General features: G+C 37.4%; 1 protein-coding gene across 1 annotated transcript in view; it reads left to right on the top strand.

Moving 5' to 3' along the window:
* LOC126336262 (dynein axonemal heavy chain 3) overlaps positions 1–1,299 on the top strand; it is a 1,127,841-nt gene extending 1,126,542 nt beyond the window's left edge. Inside the window, exon 70 of the mRNA XM_049999758.1 lies at positions 971–1,299. Within this exon, the coding sequence (XP_049855715.1) occupies positions 971–1,153 (183 nt within the window). The 3' untranslated portion in view covers positions 1,154–1,299. The remainder of the gene's footprint in view (positions 1–970) is intronic.
* The last annotated feature ends 17,610 nt before the right edge of the window (positions 1,300–18,909 follow it).

Raw genomic sequence — 18,909 nt, forward strand, 5'->3', positions numbered from 1 at the left:
TAGACTAGATGGCCAGACTGTGATCAAATCTGGCAGTCTTCTAGATTTAGCATAGATACCCAAGAAGTTCTGGCACTATCTGGCAAGGTAAGGAAGAAAGTACAAAGTGAAGCTAATACTGGTCCAAGGGTCCAAGGTTTAAAAAGTCGTCCTGCTTGGGAGTGATCTTGAAATGGGAATGTCAAATAGAACTCCCTTGGTGGTGAATACCAAGTAAGTAACATTTTTAAGGAATCAGCAAGTCACCTGTGGATCGGGACCTCGGGGGAAATATCTTTGTAAAGAAGATAATGTGATTTTTTTTTTTTTTTTTCAAATTTTTTGTGCTACAGAGAATGCTTTTCGCACTATGTTGGAAATTGTGTCACTCACTGTACAAAACAACAAGTCCTGGAAGAATAATTCTGCCAAACATTTAATGCAGACCTCAAGCATCACCATTAAACTGAGATGATCATACATGTGTATGATAAATGAATTACCATCATTTCATTGCACTAAACATGACATGGTCTACATCTAAATGTTTTCTGGGAAAACATTACGTACATCACTAAATTCATGAAGCATTCAGTTTAACCAAAGCACTGTCTATCCAATCCCAGTGTTACCAAAAACATCACTAATGTCTTTTAGGGTAAATGTTTCTGAAAGGCATGTTTGCTAAATGACTACTGTCACAGTAGCAGTAGAACAAAATACTGTAGCATAGACAACAAAAAAGATAAGAGTCAAAATGAATTTGAACTTTCTTAATAAAAACATAACAATCATAAAAAAAAGGTAAGCTTGTTCATATCTTTAAAAAATTGGAAATCTAAAGGTATTATAGATAGTATTACCAGATGCTCTCAGTTCTTTAGCTGTTTGCCTCTTTTACAGTATGTAACAATCTGTCTTTTCCTACTTTGTTAAATCATTAATACGTGCTTAGCATTTAGCATATAATGTAAATATATGTGTGTTTCAGGCCAATTTTATCCCTAAACCAACATATACCTGCCCAATATACAAGACTAGTGCAAGACGAGGTGTATTATCGACAACTGGTCACTCTACAAACTTCGTTATGTTCATGGAATTCCCCAGTGACAAGCCACCACAGCACTGGATTAATCGTGGAGTTGCTTGTCTCTGTCAGCTGGATGACTGATTCTTATGTATCAGTTTTACTATCATATTTCTTACACAGTATGTAATTTTCAACGGAAATATATATGATTGTAGGAGTGTAAAACATTTTTAATTCAGCAATATCTGCATCTAATGACATAAGATTCAAAATTACCTGTTGCACAAATACTGGATATTTTCTGTGAGATTTATGACTAATATTTTCCTTTATAATTCAAAAATCCAGCATCAGTAAGCATACCAGCTGCACAGAATATACAAAGGTTGTTGATTTTTGTGAAAAAGAGTTCACTGAACTTCCCATTTAGCAGTGGCTTATTGTGTAATAAATAATGCAAAGTTCTTTTGAAAAAGTGGCAGGTCATGAGTCAAATTTGTTTTTAAAATACACTCTGCCTTGTGGCAAACTCAGTCATACATATATTCAATAGTTGGTTGACCCTTTGCATCCGATCTCAAGTCTTGTGTCTTGAAAGTATATGGATTAATGGGCTACACTTATTCCATATTAAAGAAGTGAATAATGAGCTAAAAGTTAAATTACCATATCAATTGCGACAGTCAAGATGTACCGTGCTTCCAAGAGACTTTGAAATCCCATTTGTATCCCATAGATGGCGGTTGTGAGTTACTTCACCACAGGCTTATTGTGAATTAATTGAGCAGCTCAGGGAACACAAAAGCAATCACCACTGCCACGTGTTTTGAATTATAGGTTAACTGGAGCTTCCTATGAGAAGCAGAAAGTAATACACTCAACAGACCTCAGGGCAGTGCTACCTGCCATAGGAACATAATGGCAAATGACTGATAACAATGGCTGGTGCTAAGAGAGACTTGTGTACATTTTCTGAGATTATAACCAAATTTGACAAGTTACGAGAAAAGGAAAATGTTCTTAGTGATTCTGATATCTCTCACCAGGATCCTGATTACATTACCAGTGACTCAGATGACTCAGAAGTATGTAAATTTGCAGGTCTGTTGTACGTAGTATGTTTTGGAAATATAATGATCAGTGTATGTACATACTATTGTGTTCTGGAAATGAATGAAATATGAGGTTATTACTGAATGGCTGCTGTTCAAGGCATTTGGTGTGTATACGCATATAGCTTCATTTATGTTTGTACAAGTGACAATGACATCAGCAACATGTAGCGGGACTTTGAATTTCGCCGTGCTACACTCGTTCCCTGTAAATTATACTGTCACAGCTGTATGAGTGCTCGACAGCAGAGAAAATATATAAGAAAATGTAGGTACTAAAATTGTAACTTTTTCTGTTTTCTACCTGCTTTTGTCTTTGAGAGCAGAAGCTTAACTTACTTATTAGCTAGTCGTGGTCAGATTAAGACGAAAAAACTCTTTGATGTGCAGACGTATTGTGGAAGTTGGTATGAAATTCAGAGGATGGAAGTAGCAACATAAAATAAATTGCATTCAATACCAAGATGGTTTTGATTTGTATAAATTAGTGATTCCTGGATGATTGCAAAATTTCGGAGCAGCTACGACTTTTCACGCAGAAATGAAACAGCAAAACTTTGGAGGACAAGACCTGGACACTGCACGAGAGAAGACATGTTAACATGGTAAAGAATGAACTCTTATCTACACCATTTCCCCCTGTTAATCACATTTTGTTATTCTTTGTTCTCTTTCAAATAATTTTTGTAGTGGAAATTGGTTTGACTTTTGCTCAGAAACGCCACAATGACCACCCCAACAATAGCTTTTCTGAATAACGAAGTCTGTAACTTTTCTGTAATACGAAGTCCGACTTGCATTTCAGTCTTTCCCTTTTTCACGGTCATTAATGATTTTAAAAACCATTTTTTATTCACCATTTCTTCCCACATTTTCAACCTTTTCTTTTCTTCTCTTTTTCTTTTTTATTAACCACTATAAACAATAATAATAATTCTAATAATTCGGGTAATCTGCGACAGCTTTTGAAATGGCCTTAATATTGAGCAGTCTGTCACTGCCTCAGATATGTGTCAAGAAGGGGCAGGAGAAAAGACAGATAGGTCTCCTCAGAAAAGGATGATGTGCACCTCACAGCAGAAGTTTAAGCAGAAAAGGTGTAATTTAGGCAAAGAATATGTATTTCATTCTGGAGAAACTGCAGATAAAAAGGATGTAAGACCTAACTGCTACTGTACTCTTAATTGTTTTGAGAAAGTAGGTGAAAGCAGTATGAGCAAACATTCAAAAAATTCTAAGAAATTGGTGACAGGTGTTCAGAATGTACCTTGCTATGGAAGATGACTTCCGAATACCCATCATCTTCACTCACCAGTGAGACATTACAGTATGTCATGACATGTGGCATAAAGTAAGTTTCAGGAAATATGCAAGGCAAAATCCAGGCCTTCCTCTCTGATTAAAATATGATGCACTGGTACGCATTGAAAAAAAGAAAGTTGTTGACATTCTGTTCCTCTTAGGATACTTCCTTCTATTCATCATGGAGTTTTCTTGTCACTTAAGCCAAAACATTTGGACAATGGACTTGTCTGTGATGAGAGTAAGACAGGTGAAATACTTTCAAGCAAGTTAAACATTCTCGTAACTTTGTGTAAGGGTTCTCATATGATTATGTTTTGTTATTAGTGCACGTGATTTGGGTAACATAATGGTATCTCCATTACAGTATGTAGTGATACATGTTGCTATAAAGAACAGCAACATGTCTTGTTTTTCTTTTTCCGTTTCCCAGACTGATGAAAGATGTGCTTGTGAAAAATGTGACTTTAATTAGTAGCAGAGTAAAGAGCATCTACTATGCCCAGGGTTGTTGACATTTATGTATAGATACGAGAAAGAAAAATGTGGACACATTGTAGAAAGCTGTGACAGACGCTTTGTTTGGACTCATCAATGAGGGGTCCGTTGCACTTTGTAGTTGTACTGTGGCAGTGCTGTGGACTCCAGAGAAGGAAGGGGCCTGGAGTCAAGTAGGAACTTATGGTTTTGGTGAAGCATTGAAGCGTCATGTATGAATATGCTGTTAGAAAAGCTTAGTTATCAGTTGTTGTGAGTTGATAACTTACATGAATACATATAGAAAAAGTATGGAGACAGTGTTTTGTTATTTTGTAGAACCAATCTTATAGTCCTTGCCCCTCTGCGATCAGAAATAAAGTCAGCAGTTAAATACATAGCACTGCACAGTACAGGGTGACCGACTCTTCCATATCTCTCGGGATCTCACATATTTGTATGTTTTGTTGTAATCTCCTGGCTCTCATATTTTCAGGCTCATTTGACATTTTCTCCAGTTTTTAACTTTATTTCTTTTACATTAATACAAATATTTTTTCAGTATTTGGACTTTGTGTGCATGGTCAGAATTCATTGAAATGTTGGACAACTGATTCTATATTGGCATTATGTCTATCAATTATCTTAGAAATGATCAACTGATGCTTGGCGGTTAGACAAGACTTCATTTCAGTGCCAGTGCTTCCTGTGAATCCTTGTTCACGATTTTATGATGGACGGTGAGGAGGAAGCTAAAATGCTACCAAAAAAAGAAAACGAAGTGTATCTGTACATATTTTACAAAGTGGGAAACTTTATATTGCTTCTAAAGCAAACTGGTGACTGCAAACATGAGTTTAGTATCACACATGGCAGCAAGTATCATTTTCTACAGAATATGAATACTTCAGGTGATAAATTATTACTTCATATTCCAATAAAATAGAAAGAAACTTCCACATGGGAAAAATATATTAAAAACAAAGATTCCAAGACTTACCAAGCGGGAAAGCGCCGGCAGACAGGCACATGAACAAAACACACAAACACACACACAGAATTACTAGCTTTCGCAACCGATGGTTGCTTCTTCAGGAAGGAGAGGGAAAGACGAAAGGATGTGTGTTTTAAGGGAGAGGGTAAGGAGTCATTCCAATCCCGGGAGCGGAAAGACTTCCCTTAGGGGAAAAAAAAGAACAGGTGCACACACACACACACACACACACACACACACACACACACACACACACACACACATATCCATCCGCACATACACAGACACAAGCTGTCTGTGTATATATATATATTTTTTGCCTCGTACATATAGATTTAGTGAGGCTACTAGCCGAATCTTACGGATTTCGTTATATCGTATCAGACATCGGATGAACGACTCAGTGGGTGGAGGCCGATCTGCTCAGGGACATATCAGCAGAAACAGTAGTGAGATCGTTCATCGACCTCTGAATAGCAAGATTTGGCTGCCCAGTGTCGCTAACGACCAATGAGGGCTGACAATTAGAATCGATCCTATTTATACAACTGTGCCACCTCTGTGGCTGCCATTGATTCCATACCACAGCCTACCATCCACAGTCATACTAATAGGAACAGTGGCACTGCACACTGAAAACAGTACTGATGTGCCAGAATAACGAATGGTTAGAGGCCCTACCTTGGGTGTTGCTGGGTATCAGAATGGCTCTCAATGAGGACTCAATGCCTCACTAGTGGAGGCCCTCTATGGTGAAGCGATTAGCCTCTCAGCAGGAGTTTTCACAAAGACAATGGACAAAGGCAACAAGGACCTCCCAGACCTTGTACAATTGGTCAGAGAATGATTACGCAGCATCAGAGTCGCACCGCTGTCACACCACACAACACCCAATGTATTTGTGCAGAAAAACCTACAGACTTGCACTCACATAATGCTATGCACAGACGCCATCGAGCCAGCACTGCACCTAGCATACAGTGGATCATATAAAGTCTAAGAGATGGGGACCCAACACATTCAAAATCATGATAGCCAGCGAACCTACTACTGTGTCCTTCAATAGACTGAAGCCAGCATGCACTTTGTCGGAGATGCCGGGGAACAATTCTGCCCTTTTGACTTCGTGCCATGACACAACTCTCTTTTCCATCACAGTCTATGTCAAGCACTACCTCCAGAAGATAGCACAGTGTCCCTACATGACAGAACTATTGTGGTATTTGCCACATACATAAACCACCAGGCTGGCAACACAACAATGTCACAATCGTTGTACCACTCCACACAAGTATCACAGTCACTCAATACAGCTGCACTGTTATCTACACAATCCAGGGACGGCATCCTACATGTGTGAGCCCCGGACCACAAAATGGAAAACTGGACACAGGACAAGCCTACACCCCCACCACAGTATCACGTACAACAGAGTCTCCAGAGATGACACCTGCACCACACAGCAACACAACATCAGCATTACATGTCCTTGGGTGGTGGGGGGGTCAGACTGGATTGTGTGAATGAAAGTGAATTAGATGAGGAATTTTGCAGTCCTGTTTTAACAACTTTGAAATCAAATAATGTGAATTTTGAAAACTTGGGTAAGCTCGTAGGTTATGTTATGAGTATACTAGGAAGTAATGCTCACACTGAGTGGGTATTATCTCTCATGAATAATAAGAGGACCATTCAAGGAATAAAAGTGATACAAACCTAATCAAATCTAAACTGCAAGTTGCCACGAATTTCCTTATTCGTGCAGTGAATTCTTTGAATTTGCTGAAAATGGTATAAAGCTACTGACTGAGCCAAAATCTGTTGCAAAATATGTGTAAATATTTGTGATGTGTAATTAAATAGTTATATTTTACAAACACTGCTTTGATTTTTCATAAAATTTTGCAATTCTCTTAGTCTCCCTTATTTTTCATCAAGGATATAAGTATCTCAATTATTTTCTTTTTAATTAGTTGATCACCATATCAGGCCCACAACATCAAGAGAAAAGAAGATGGCAACCGGGAAATTTGGAAAAGAAGGTAACTGTTATTACATGGGATGAGTAAAGACTTAGCGCCTCACAATATATTGTTAACTTAAAACCAACCCACAAGAAGAAGAACACCTCATGTGGCATCCTAAGTGAAGGATACAGACGAGAGGAAATAAGATAGCTATATCAAGAAATTAAAAATAAAATTTTACAAACAATGAGAAGATGTACATTGTTGCCTAGTGCGACAGAAGTAAGCAAGCCATGGAGAACTGTTTTGTAAGCATATACACTGTAATGGTGCAAACGGCAGAAACATAGTCAAACTAAAGGGATTGTACATTGAAGTAAACCCAAACAATTTAAATTGTCATGATCTCCATAACAGCCAGGTAAACAACAAATATTATTCATGTATGTACGTTCTTGGCACATAAACCATGTGATAATAAGCCAACCATAGAGGAGATTTTCTGTGAGCAGTTTATACGGTGATGGGTGCTGTGATGGCTTCTGACAGCTACACATATGATGGCATTGTAAGGGAGCGACAGCAATAACTGACTATGAACGACATTCATTAACAATGGATGATGGTGTAAATATGTTGATAAACAATCAAGGTTTTTAGTGTGATAAATGCTTTAAGCTCTACAGTAATTTACATTACATGTGCATATCACAACCAGGAGTATGGATATTTAATGGAAACTCTAGATAAACTTAAAGCATTTGAAAACCTAGATGAACATCTCAAACTAGCAAAAGTGAAGCAGATAAACTATGTGAACAATCTTTAAGAAAATTAGATGGTTTAACCACAAAAAAGATAAAATTTCCAAATTAGAGGAAACCTTAGCTAATACATCTAAGGAGTTTGTAACAAAAATAGTCAAGCACTGTGATATAGTTAGACAAGATATGAGAATATAGTTTAAAGATGTAAATGATAAGATGACACATGTAGAGAAATCATCTTGGAGCAATTATGGAATATTTGAGCACCACGACTAAGTAGCTGTTTTTACGGATGGATCGAAACAAGGGGATTCTGTTGGTTGCTCTGTTGTTTTTCCAGATTGTGTCCTCAAGGTCTGACTGACTCAGACTTTTACTGTCTTTGGTGCAGAATTGTCTGTGATCTTGCGGACACTGGAGCAGATGAGACATTATTCCTGTCCTAAATTTATTGTCTGTTCTGATTCACTAAGTGCCCTTCTCTCTTTGCAACATTTGTATCCAGCAGATAAAATAGTCTAGACCATCCAGGATGCCCTCCTCCACCTACAGCGATTAGGGAAGGTGGTGGCTTTCTGCTGGGTTCCGGGGCATGTCAGCATTGCTGGGAATGGAAGGGCAGATCTCGAAGCCAAGGAGACGTGTCTCGATCCACAAGTATCTCAGTGTGCTATCCCCCTGCACACACTCACCTCGCTGTTGAGCTCACGAGTCATGCGTTGGTGGGACAATGCATGGCTCGAAGTGACTGACAATAAGGTCCGTATAGTCAAGCCCACAATGCGTGTGTGGTGTACTTCCTTTCAGCCCCGTGTTTCTTGACTTCCGCAAGGCATTTGATGCAGTTCCCCACAGTCGTTTAATTAATAAAGTAAAAGCATAAGGACTATCAGACCAATTGTGTGATTGGGTTGAAGAGTTCCTAGATAACAGAACACAGCATGTCATTCTCAATGGAGAGAAGTCTTCTGAAGTAGTAAGAGTGATTTCAGGTGTGGAGCAGGGGAGTGTCATAGGAGTGTTGATATTCACAATATACCTAAATGACCTTGTGGATGACATCAGAAGTTCACTGAGGCTTTTTGAAGATGATGCTGTGGTATATCGAGAGGTTGTAACAATGGAAAATTGTACTGAAATGCAGGAGGATCTGCAGCGAATTGACGAATGGTGCACGGAATGGCAATTGAATCTCAATGTAGACAAGTGTAATGTGATGCAAATACATAGAAAGATAGGTCCCTTATCATTTAGCTACAAAATAGCAGGTCAGCAACTGAAAGCAGTTAATTCCATAAATTATCTGAGAGTACGCATTAGGAGTGATTTAAAATGGAATGATCATATAAAGCTGATCGTCAGTAAAGCAGATGCCAGACTGAGATTCATTGGAAGAATCCTAAGGAAATGCAATCCGACAACAAAGGAAGTAGGTTACAGTACACTTGTTCGCCCACTGCTAGAATACTTCATCAGTGGGATCCGTACCAGATAGGGTTGATAGAAGAGATAGAGAATTTCCTACGGAGAGCAGCGCGCTTCGTTACAGGATCATTTAGTAATCACGAAAGCATTACGGAGATGATAGATAAACTCCAGTGGAAGACTCTGCAGGAGAAACGCTCAGTAGCTCGGTACGGGCTTTTGTTAGTGTTTCGAGAACATACCTTCACCAAGGATTCAAGCAGTATATTGCTCCCACCTACGTATATCTTGCGAAGAGACCATGAGGATAAAATCAGAGAGATTAGAGCCCACACAGAAGCATACCAACAATCCTTCTATCCACGAACAATACGAGACTGGAATACAAGGGAGAACCGATAGAGGTACTCAGGGTACCCTCTGCCACACACCGTCAGGTAACTTGGGGAGTATGGATGTAGATGTAGATGTAGATGTAGATGAGGTTCTCCTCACTCAGCTTCGGATAGGCCACAGCCGTATGATGCATGGCTTCCTGCTCCGGGGGGAGGACCCTCCAATGTATGGTGCTTGTGGCATTCGGGTCACTGTGCACCACGTTTTATTGGATTGCGTTTTATTTTCTGACCAGCAGGCCACAGCTGACTTTTCTGCAGACCTGCCATCTCTTTTAGGCAACACTCGGATGAATGTAGTTGAAGTTTTAAAGTTCTGTGCCATGTCAAATGTTTCTACAGAGATTTTAGGGAGAGAATTGTAATTTGTTCACTGTGTGACAAGCTCGCCCATATTTTATGTAAGTGGCCAGCCAATGACAATTTATTGTGGCATTCTTGTTACTACGTTTTCCCTTCCATTCCATTCTACTTTCTTATGTAGCGTTTTCCTTCTTTTCGTGCTTTCTTTCCCTTTAATGTGTGTCAGGGCGCTGATGACCGACATTGAGCACCCATAAGCCCCAAAACACACACACACAATTATGGAACTATTTGCAATCAAATCTCAGAGACACAAGATAGGGTTGAAATATTATAAGGAAAAATCTTATGGAAATTTCTAGCGATCCAAAAACCTTAACTAAATTGGGGAACTGTGTAGAAGAAATGGTGGAACAAAAAGTACACAAAAAGTATAATTTTTTGGATAATAGTATTAATAATAAGAGTGAGTTACAGAAATTGTGGAAGGGATTAGAAGATACTGAAGTGTTATATGCCATTTAGGCAAACGAAATTTCACACATCTTGTGGAGTACAAGGAAGGGTGACCGTGACAGAATAATATTAAGTAGGGCATAAGCCATGGAACATATATTGCTCATGGGTATTTGTTTTCGTTTGTGCAGAAATTAAATGGCAGGTGTGGAATACAAGAAAACAGCAAGAGGTAGCAACAAATAAATGGCTTGACCTGCTGTGGGTGGGCCCTTTTATGTTTTGGTGTCGAGGCTTGGCAGTGGCTTGACCATCAAAGAGCAAACACAGCCTTCAAGAATGAAAGCAAAGGGCAAGATGGTTTTGCGACAAATGGGACGTACTGTAATCTGGATTGCCATGCTGAGCCTTCGAGGTGTATGTCATATAAAAAGATTGTGTTCTACTCAAATTCACAGGTCACACTACTTTCCTTCTCTTGCTCTAATAACAGCTGTAAAACCTGAAGAAATCAACCCTGTCTTCACCTACATACAGGATTTCAGAGCCACTGATTAGCAGGACTTCCACTTCCAAAGAATCATCTACAGCGACTAGATTAAAAAAAAAACATCAGATGTTATGTCGGGTTACAGATCTAATGAAGTGTTCTCATTCAGCTTCAACTGCAATGAGGGAGCCAGCAGCTACATAAAACTGTTACCCAACAAGAGAAACATTTCATTTGGCTCCCAGTGTACAGGATGTGGAACATTGGAGCAAAATGAAGCAAATAAAGAACCATAAATTTGCAAAATCTTGAAATTCAAAAAGTGATAAATTACGACATTGCTAAGAGTAACAAGGATTAAACAAAAGCCGTGCGTGATTAGCTGAGCGGTCTAAGGTACTGTGCTGCAGTCACGGACTGTGCTGCTGGTCCCAGTGGAGGTTTGAGTCCTCCCTCGGGCATGGGTGCGTGCGTTCGTCCTTAGGATGATTTAGGTTAAGTAGTGTGTAAGCTTAGGGACTGATGACCTAAGCAGTTATGTCCCATAAGATTTCACACACATGTGAACTTTTTTTTAACTAAACAAAAGGAGTAACTAAGAAATGTTCCATCAAGAAGAAAGCAAAGAGAAATATTAGAACAATTCATGGAATCTGAAGACAAATCATACTTATATAATTGTGGTGCAAGTATTACAGCCACATCAATTAAATTTACATGTCAAGTAAATAACATCAACATGTGAATAAAAGAATGTTTTAACTACAATGCAGTAATTACCCAACTGGTTTGGAGAAGAATTTTTTGGTGGGTTCAGAGAAGATGATTTCCGAACCTGACATCGGCAGGTGCACAGTAGTAGCTGAGCAAAGCTGCAGGGCTGCTGCTGTATGACACAGAGCAGGCCACCTATTGCTGTGTTGGAGACACGTACATGCAGTTGCATTTGCTACATGATGAGACAGAGCTATTCATCAGAAATGGTGAGCTGCTCAGAAAACACATAAACCCAGGTTGAAATTTTTTTATTTTTATTATTATTATTATTATTATTATTATTATTATTATTATTTAGACAGCAACACAGTGCTTCACTGTTATTGCGTTTAAGAAAATTGTGCAGAAATTGAGGGTACATAATAGAGAATATTTGCATTGTATGCCAGTCATTACTAGAAGAAAGGCTGCAGAGGCTCCAGAATGCATTAAATGCTTTTTGAAACAAATGTCTGACAAAATAATTCCTAATTTTAACGCATGATCTGAGAAAGTAGATTGGAATATTAAGGAACTATCTGACAAAGTAGAGTCCAAAAGTAATGAACTGTCTGTCAAAGTAGAAAATGTGGAAAAAGAACTAAAATGAGAGATAAGAGATCACATTAAATAGGAACTAGAAGCTAAATTAACTATCATTGCAAGTACTTTGACCCACTTGCCTAAGGAGTTGAAAGTTGAGATCAATAACCAATGCAATTTAGTTCACTAGAAAGTTGAAGAGCAAATCTCAGAGGCATAAGAGCATATAACTGTTTTCAAACAATACTGAGAATTTAAGAGAAATATTTACCACACCTGAAATGCTGTCTAATTTGGAATAACGATTACATGAAGCTGTAAATTCCACCATGCAAGATAAAGTAAAATTGGTTAATACTAATATTCTTTTGAACATAAAGTATGTTATACTTTATCCCATTAAACAAACAAATACCAATATTGTAATGTATTGTTTGCAAGAGTATTTTCAAGTACACTACCTGGACACAACTAGTGCCAGAATTCCAAGTGATTCTTAATGAATTACCACATATGTCAACAGGATTAGCTCCTGCAGAAATTATGAATAAAACCTTTTGTAGGAGCCATTGTTAAAATTGTTTACATGGCTGAATTCACTAATAATTAACTTGGAAAATTTGCAACAAAAGGTACAAGAGAATTTGATAAAAAGGCACAAAAAACAGAACTGTGGTATTACTATGTGATTTTCATCATAGCTTGAATTTAAAATAGGAAACAAACAAATTTTTACAGTGTTACAGTGGACCTCTTAAAATTCAAGTTATACCACATCCAAAATCAGTATATCTGACAGACCCTGATACAGTGTAAGATAAAGGATTATACAAGATAGATATGATAAAAAGATTTAAGGAAAGTTTACACCCTTCACAAATTCATCGAATTGATGACCACCAGCTGTCCGAGTTAAATTGTTGCCTTACTTCTATCTTAGTTTTCTCAGTGACAATTTCTATCTTCTTAGGTTATTCTATTATCTTTTTTTAATGTTATACTTCCTAATACCACATCCTCAAGAAATAAAAAAATTAATAAACAAAAGAAATACAGCCCCAACACCAGCATGCATAGTGTCCAGTGTTTATTCAGTAATAAATGCATTGGAACATTTATGAAGATAGCCACGAACTGTTAATAAACTTGACTATAAATTAACATTTCAAAGAAAATTTCCGAGATGTATGATGCACATTTAGTACACAAAAAGCCAAGAATAACAATGATATTAGCTGTATTATCATATGATAGTGATAGAAAGTGAAGGGAGTTACAGCATTATGACACTAGCAGAGAAATGTTTTAACGTGTAAGATCTTTGAATAAGCTGTGGATATAGAAACTAAAGATTCTGGAATTTAGAATTAATAGTTATTGGTTTTGTACATTTTACAACGTAAAGAAATAAGAATAGAATGGCTGGGTGTGTATTTGAATTTTATTAGGAGAGTTTAATTGTGGGTAGTGCTACTACCACTTTCGAGTACTGATCAGCACCAGAAATTATACTGACCATTGACAATATCTTAAATGAATACATGGGGTCTTTTCGAACGTGCTGGTGAAGCCATGGCAAATCTGTTCTGTAGGGGAATGCAGAACAACCTCTCGCTCCAGCTCTATAGTGAGGTACCTGTGTTGTAAATAAATAAATAAATAAAATATACATATATGTGAGAAACATTTAAAAGGCATAATACAATTGTGCTATTAGAAATGCTCTGTGCTTGTATGAATTTTTAGGCTATCAGACTACTTCTCTTACATTTCAATTATAGATGCAGGCAGCAGACTCCAAGTACACCAGTGCATGTCATAATTAAGAAAATCCTCCTTACTTGGTTTCACTTCACTTGAATAAAAAATGCTTAATACTAGTAAATTTTTTTTCTTATTTTGAAACATGTCGATACAAAACACTCGTAGCCCGTCATCCTCCAAACGGCACTTCTTCACAGAACTTCAGAGAGCATGAATAACAAAATCATGAAAAAAACAAAAAAAAGATGGATTTTTCATTTGTCTACACCTTACCGTGCATTCATAATTAATGTCTTTGCCACCACTTATGGTCAATCAGGGTTTCATTATTTGTTATTAATAAATTTTAACTTTACGACATCCTAACAGCATGTACCTACACAATTACCTTCACGCTCTATGTTGACATGGTATGGAGACATACTGTGGTATTTGGCTTGTACATGTTTACATTTGCCGATAGGGGTCGATGCCCTTTATTTGTCGGCTTTTCTTTTCTTAATGGAATGGGTGTATGGATGTATCAGCTGATCCCATCTATGTAAAGGTTCTACAAGAAATTAAAAAATTATGTACATAATATGATAGTCCATTACATAGTTGAATTTATCATGCTAACAATAATGTTCATTTTGCTTAATTCTCACTGCTGGGTTTCGCACTTGGCTCTGGCAGATTTGGTGGCTAAGAACAAGTCACCAATGGTCAACATGTCAGCTGCTACTGTCGCATGTGCTTACACTCATTTTCATAATGTTGATTTCACATGGAGTGTCACATATTGAAGAATTGCTGTGGCGTTTGTTTTCATTCTGGGTGCAGTGGGTGTGTGCTTATTGTACAAAATCCAATTCTGTGGCAGAGGACCTCCATTTTTATGAACCAGGCATCATTATTACCCATTGTACTCGCATTTTCAGCAAAGAGAACCCTGGCCAACTGCATCCGTTGATGAGGTAAGTACCAGCTTGAACAGCTATAGTTCAGAATGAGATTTTCACTCTGCAGTGGAGTGTGCAGTGATATGAAACTTCCTGGCAGATTAAAACTGTGTGCCGACTGAGACTCGAACTCAGGACCTTTGACTTTCGCGGGCAAGTGCTCTACCAACCAGGACCTTTGACATTCACGGGCAAGTGCTCTACCAACCAGGACCTTTGACTTTCACGGGCAAGTGCTCTACCAACCAGTTGGTAGAGCACTTGCCCGCGAAAGTCAAAGGTCCTGAGTTCGAGTGTCAGTCCGGCACACAGTTTTAATCTGCCAGGAAGTTTCAACTATAGTTAATAATATACATTACTTGTCTTTTAACTTCATTTCTTCATATGAAGCTTGGATTCCAATGAAAATTCATACAAGTATTGAGTTACAACAATGTACGTAACAAGATAGCTTTTACCCATGTCTAACATTCCATCCATCACTTACATTGCGAGCATAAATTTCTTCAGTTTTAAAACGGCTTTTACTGGTTCAAGGATGTATGAGGAAATGTTACTCGTACAGTCATGGACTAGTTGCCAAAGAACTTTTATTTTGTACACTGACTAATCCTTAACGTAGTATCATGTTGTTTCTTCATGTGCTAGTGCAGTTTACTTCAATTCACATGTAGCTTAGTGTGAAATTTGAAGTTTTAACCATTGTAGACTTATCTTTCTCAAATACCTGGAAATGTCACTATTTAAGCTCTCAGGTGACACTATAAAAATTAATTGGTTTCTACAGAATCTCATGCTTAAATGTTTATGTGTACTCTGCAGCAGATAGGTACTTATAATTGTCATGGAGATACACTGTGACAATGCATATTTCATTTTCCATTTGCCTTATGACCTTTGTATAAATATCGTTATAACTAAATTGTTTACTCAAGGTGTGACCCATTTCTCTTTGGTGCCTGCTACTCGTGATGTAATTGTCATCTTCTGCACCATGACAATGATGCACTGGCCGCTGAAAGACAAGAACTTAAAATTAATTGCATTACATAGCTTGATGGCCACTGATACATTTGGTCATTGCAAACATCCCCAGATGTTTCCACACTTTTTTTTAATTCATAGAAATTTGTTTGTTCTGGTACCCTTTATGAACATTTACTCTGCAAGGAAAATTAATTGACATTTCTTACGGTACTTTGTTGTTTGTGCTTAGCTTACACGTCTCATGTACTTTTTCATAATGCTTCCTTTTGCATGAAAATATGCTGTATATAACTTAGTATTTTATTAGATCTCTGTGTACATATATCAACAGGTTTCTTAGTTCTTAGGCAGTAGACATGTTTGCATAGTATTTCTGTTTACTTTGTATTTAAGTTAAGTACTTGTGCATATTGCATTCTTGTTTGGTTCCTTCTGCCAGTCTGTCGCACATGAGCGCAGGTCAATGCCTCCTCTCCTACTAGCAACATCAGTGTGTATTGTTGAGCATGCACAGCTGAGCCATAGGCTAATTCTGTTTATACCTTTGCTTCGCATTAAGTGCTGTATTATTTCTCATTACTGTTAATTTTATGCCTTCATGTACAAATCAAAAGAATTACTTATGTGTGTACACATTACTTCATCTTAGATGACACTCCAGAAGAAAAATTACACTTAGAGCTATGTACAATAATCTTGTGATAGAAAAAATAATTTTGCCTAACTTCATCATGCTATAAAAACTTTTATATCTTTGTGAGGGTGGAGACCCTTGACTTTCCCTGTTTTCTCATAGACTAACCTGTACATCCCAAGGTATGGTATTTTAGAAATCATATATGGCCCTGAGTAGAGTGTTTGCCTCTTCTTATTCAGTTTGCCAAATTTTGTTGATTTAGAGTACATCCTTAAGAGGACTCGTTGCTCTTCAAAAAACTGGGTAACATGTTTCAGTTTCTAATTATAAATTTTCTTTCTATACTCACCCCTGTTTTCTGGTGTAACCATGGCTTGTTTGATTTTGTCTTGTAGTGACATTTCTGTTGTGGGTATCTTTGGTATGGGGGGACTCCCACTCATTTGTTTGTTTTGTCTGGAACATCAATTCGTTAGGTGTGAAACCTGTTGAAGAATGTCAAAAATGGTTGACAACTTACTTGAAAGGAATTATGATTCCACCCATTGGGTGTGTTTGTGAGGGGTGTATGTCCTAATAAACCAGTTAAATTCCTTAAAGACACATTCTACTGGGCTTGCTTCTGGGTGAAAAAATCATACTACTATATGCTAATTGCCCTGTGAAATTATAAATTGTTTCCACTTTAGCCTAATGAAATATGAAGCATTATCAGTTAGCAGTACCTTTGGTTTACCTATTCTTCTCAAACAGTCTCCCTTGGTTCTTTTTCTGATATTTGTGGCTGTTGCATTTTTAATGGCATACATTTTGATGTTTCAAGAAAATATCATATAGTGCCACTACGTATCTTACTCCTTCTTTTCTTCTTCAATATGGACCATCCATGTGTATGGATATGATATCTAGAGAGTTTTTTTGTGAGTATTGGGTGTAGCTCAGTATATTTTGACACATTGGACTGTTTTGATATGACTCAGATTTTCATGGATCTTCTCTCTCTCCTTCGTAGCACAGGCTGAGTCAACTTCTATCATTGCTACCCTTCAAGTAAGCTTTTCTACAGCTAGAGGTACCGCTTCATAATTTTTTATTTAGTTTGTTAACTACAGCAGTTACCTTTTTTACTGTCGAGCACAACTGGTTTTGAGTGGCTTCAATGTTTGTGTTTGCATCTGTGATTTTCCTTATCTGTTGCTCTACTAGATCATGATAGTCATTAAAAGAATGTACTTTTTGTATTAACTCAGTAATATTACTGTTAACTTCAGAAAGTATTTCATGCTTCACTTCTTTTTCATATCATTCAATTTTTCGTTGCTTTCTGTGCAAAAATTTTTGACTGTCATTGAACTTCTGCAAGACCGTGTCTTGCAAATCCTTGAATACTTGTTGTTCTTCAGAAAGTACTTCATGCTTCACTTCTTTTTCATATCATTCAATTTTTCGTTGATTTCTGCGCAAAAATTTTTATCTTTCATCGAACTTCTGCAAGACCGTGTCTTGCAAATCCTTGAATACCTGTTTTTGTTCTTGTTTCATTGTATTTAGATCTTCTGCAACAATGTTGTGTTGATGTTTTACCATGTTCATATCTTATTTCATATCACTGAAATTTGCTTTGATACTATCTAATTTCATGTTTATGTTAGATAATAACTGCCATAGCAGTGCATTAGTTGTACTACTGTGGTTGCTGTCAGCTGTACTTTCCAAGTTAATGTTTGTGTTGTAACCAAGTGATGTCTTCAATGTGTTGCCAAAATTCATTTGGGAATCGCTCTCCAGTGGTTTCATCCTGAGCAATATGTCACTCTGGGAGATGGGTGACATTGTCTCATCAATTGTAAACATTGTGTCATCAAGTTTATTCTGTTGTGGGGCATTACTATCATTTGTCACACCTATGACTTTCATCTCTGAGCTACTTAAATCTTCAGCAGTAGGCATGCACGGTGCCTGAACTTCATTTGTACATTCTCTATGTCATCTTGGCTGATTGCGTTTTTGGTACTGCTATCAATAATGGACATATATTTTTCTAGCATGCTGTATGAACAAGCAAAAATAAAAAATTTCACAAAAATGGAAAAATTTTGTTTGCTAATTATTACACTTTATAATTGTAATTTATGTCATCTAAAAGCCTGTTTTACGTCTATTATGATGTGCAAACTATTCTGTTGCACTTATTTATTTTTTACTGTTTACGTGTATCACAAAAAAATTCCAGTAATTTTTCCATATAAAATTCAAGGAAGGGAATAAAGAGGAAAAGGTTTCCATCTTTATGAAAAGAGGCGCTAAAAATCAACTTGCGTAGCCATCCTGCCTTTGCTGCACCCAACAAAACAGCTTACTATAGTACATTTTATGTAACCTGCATCCAATTGTTGTTACTTTCCAAAATTTCTCCTCATTTTTTGCCTTTTTGCTGTGCTTCATGCAAACAGAAGATACAGATGAATAGTTTTTATGATTCATTACAATGTTATAGAAATTTCTTACTATAACAATAGTTAACAAACCCTACTCACTACTGGTGCCCTGAAGTCCTGGCACACAGGTCGACAGTTACGCT

Source organism: Schistocerca gregaria, chromosome 2 (genome assembly GCF_023897955.1).
Source record: "Schistocerca gregaria isolate iqSchGreg1 chromosome 2, iqSchGreg1.2, whole genome shotgun sequence".
In the NCBI taxonomy this organism is placed as follows: domain Eukaryota; kingdom Metazoa; phylum Arthropoda; class Insecta; order Orthoptera; family Acrididae; genus Schistocerca; species Schistocerca gregaria.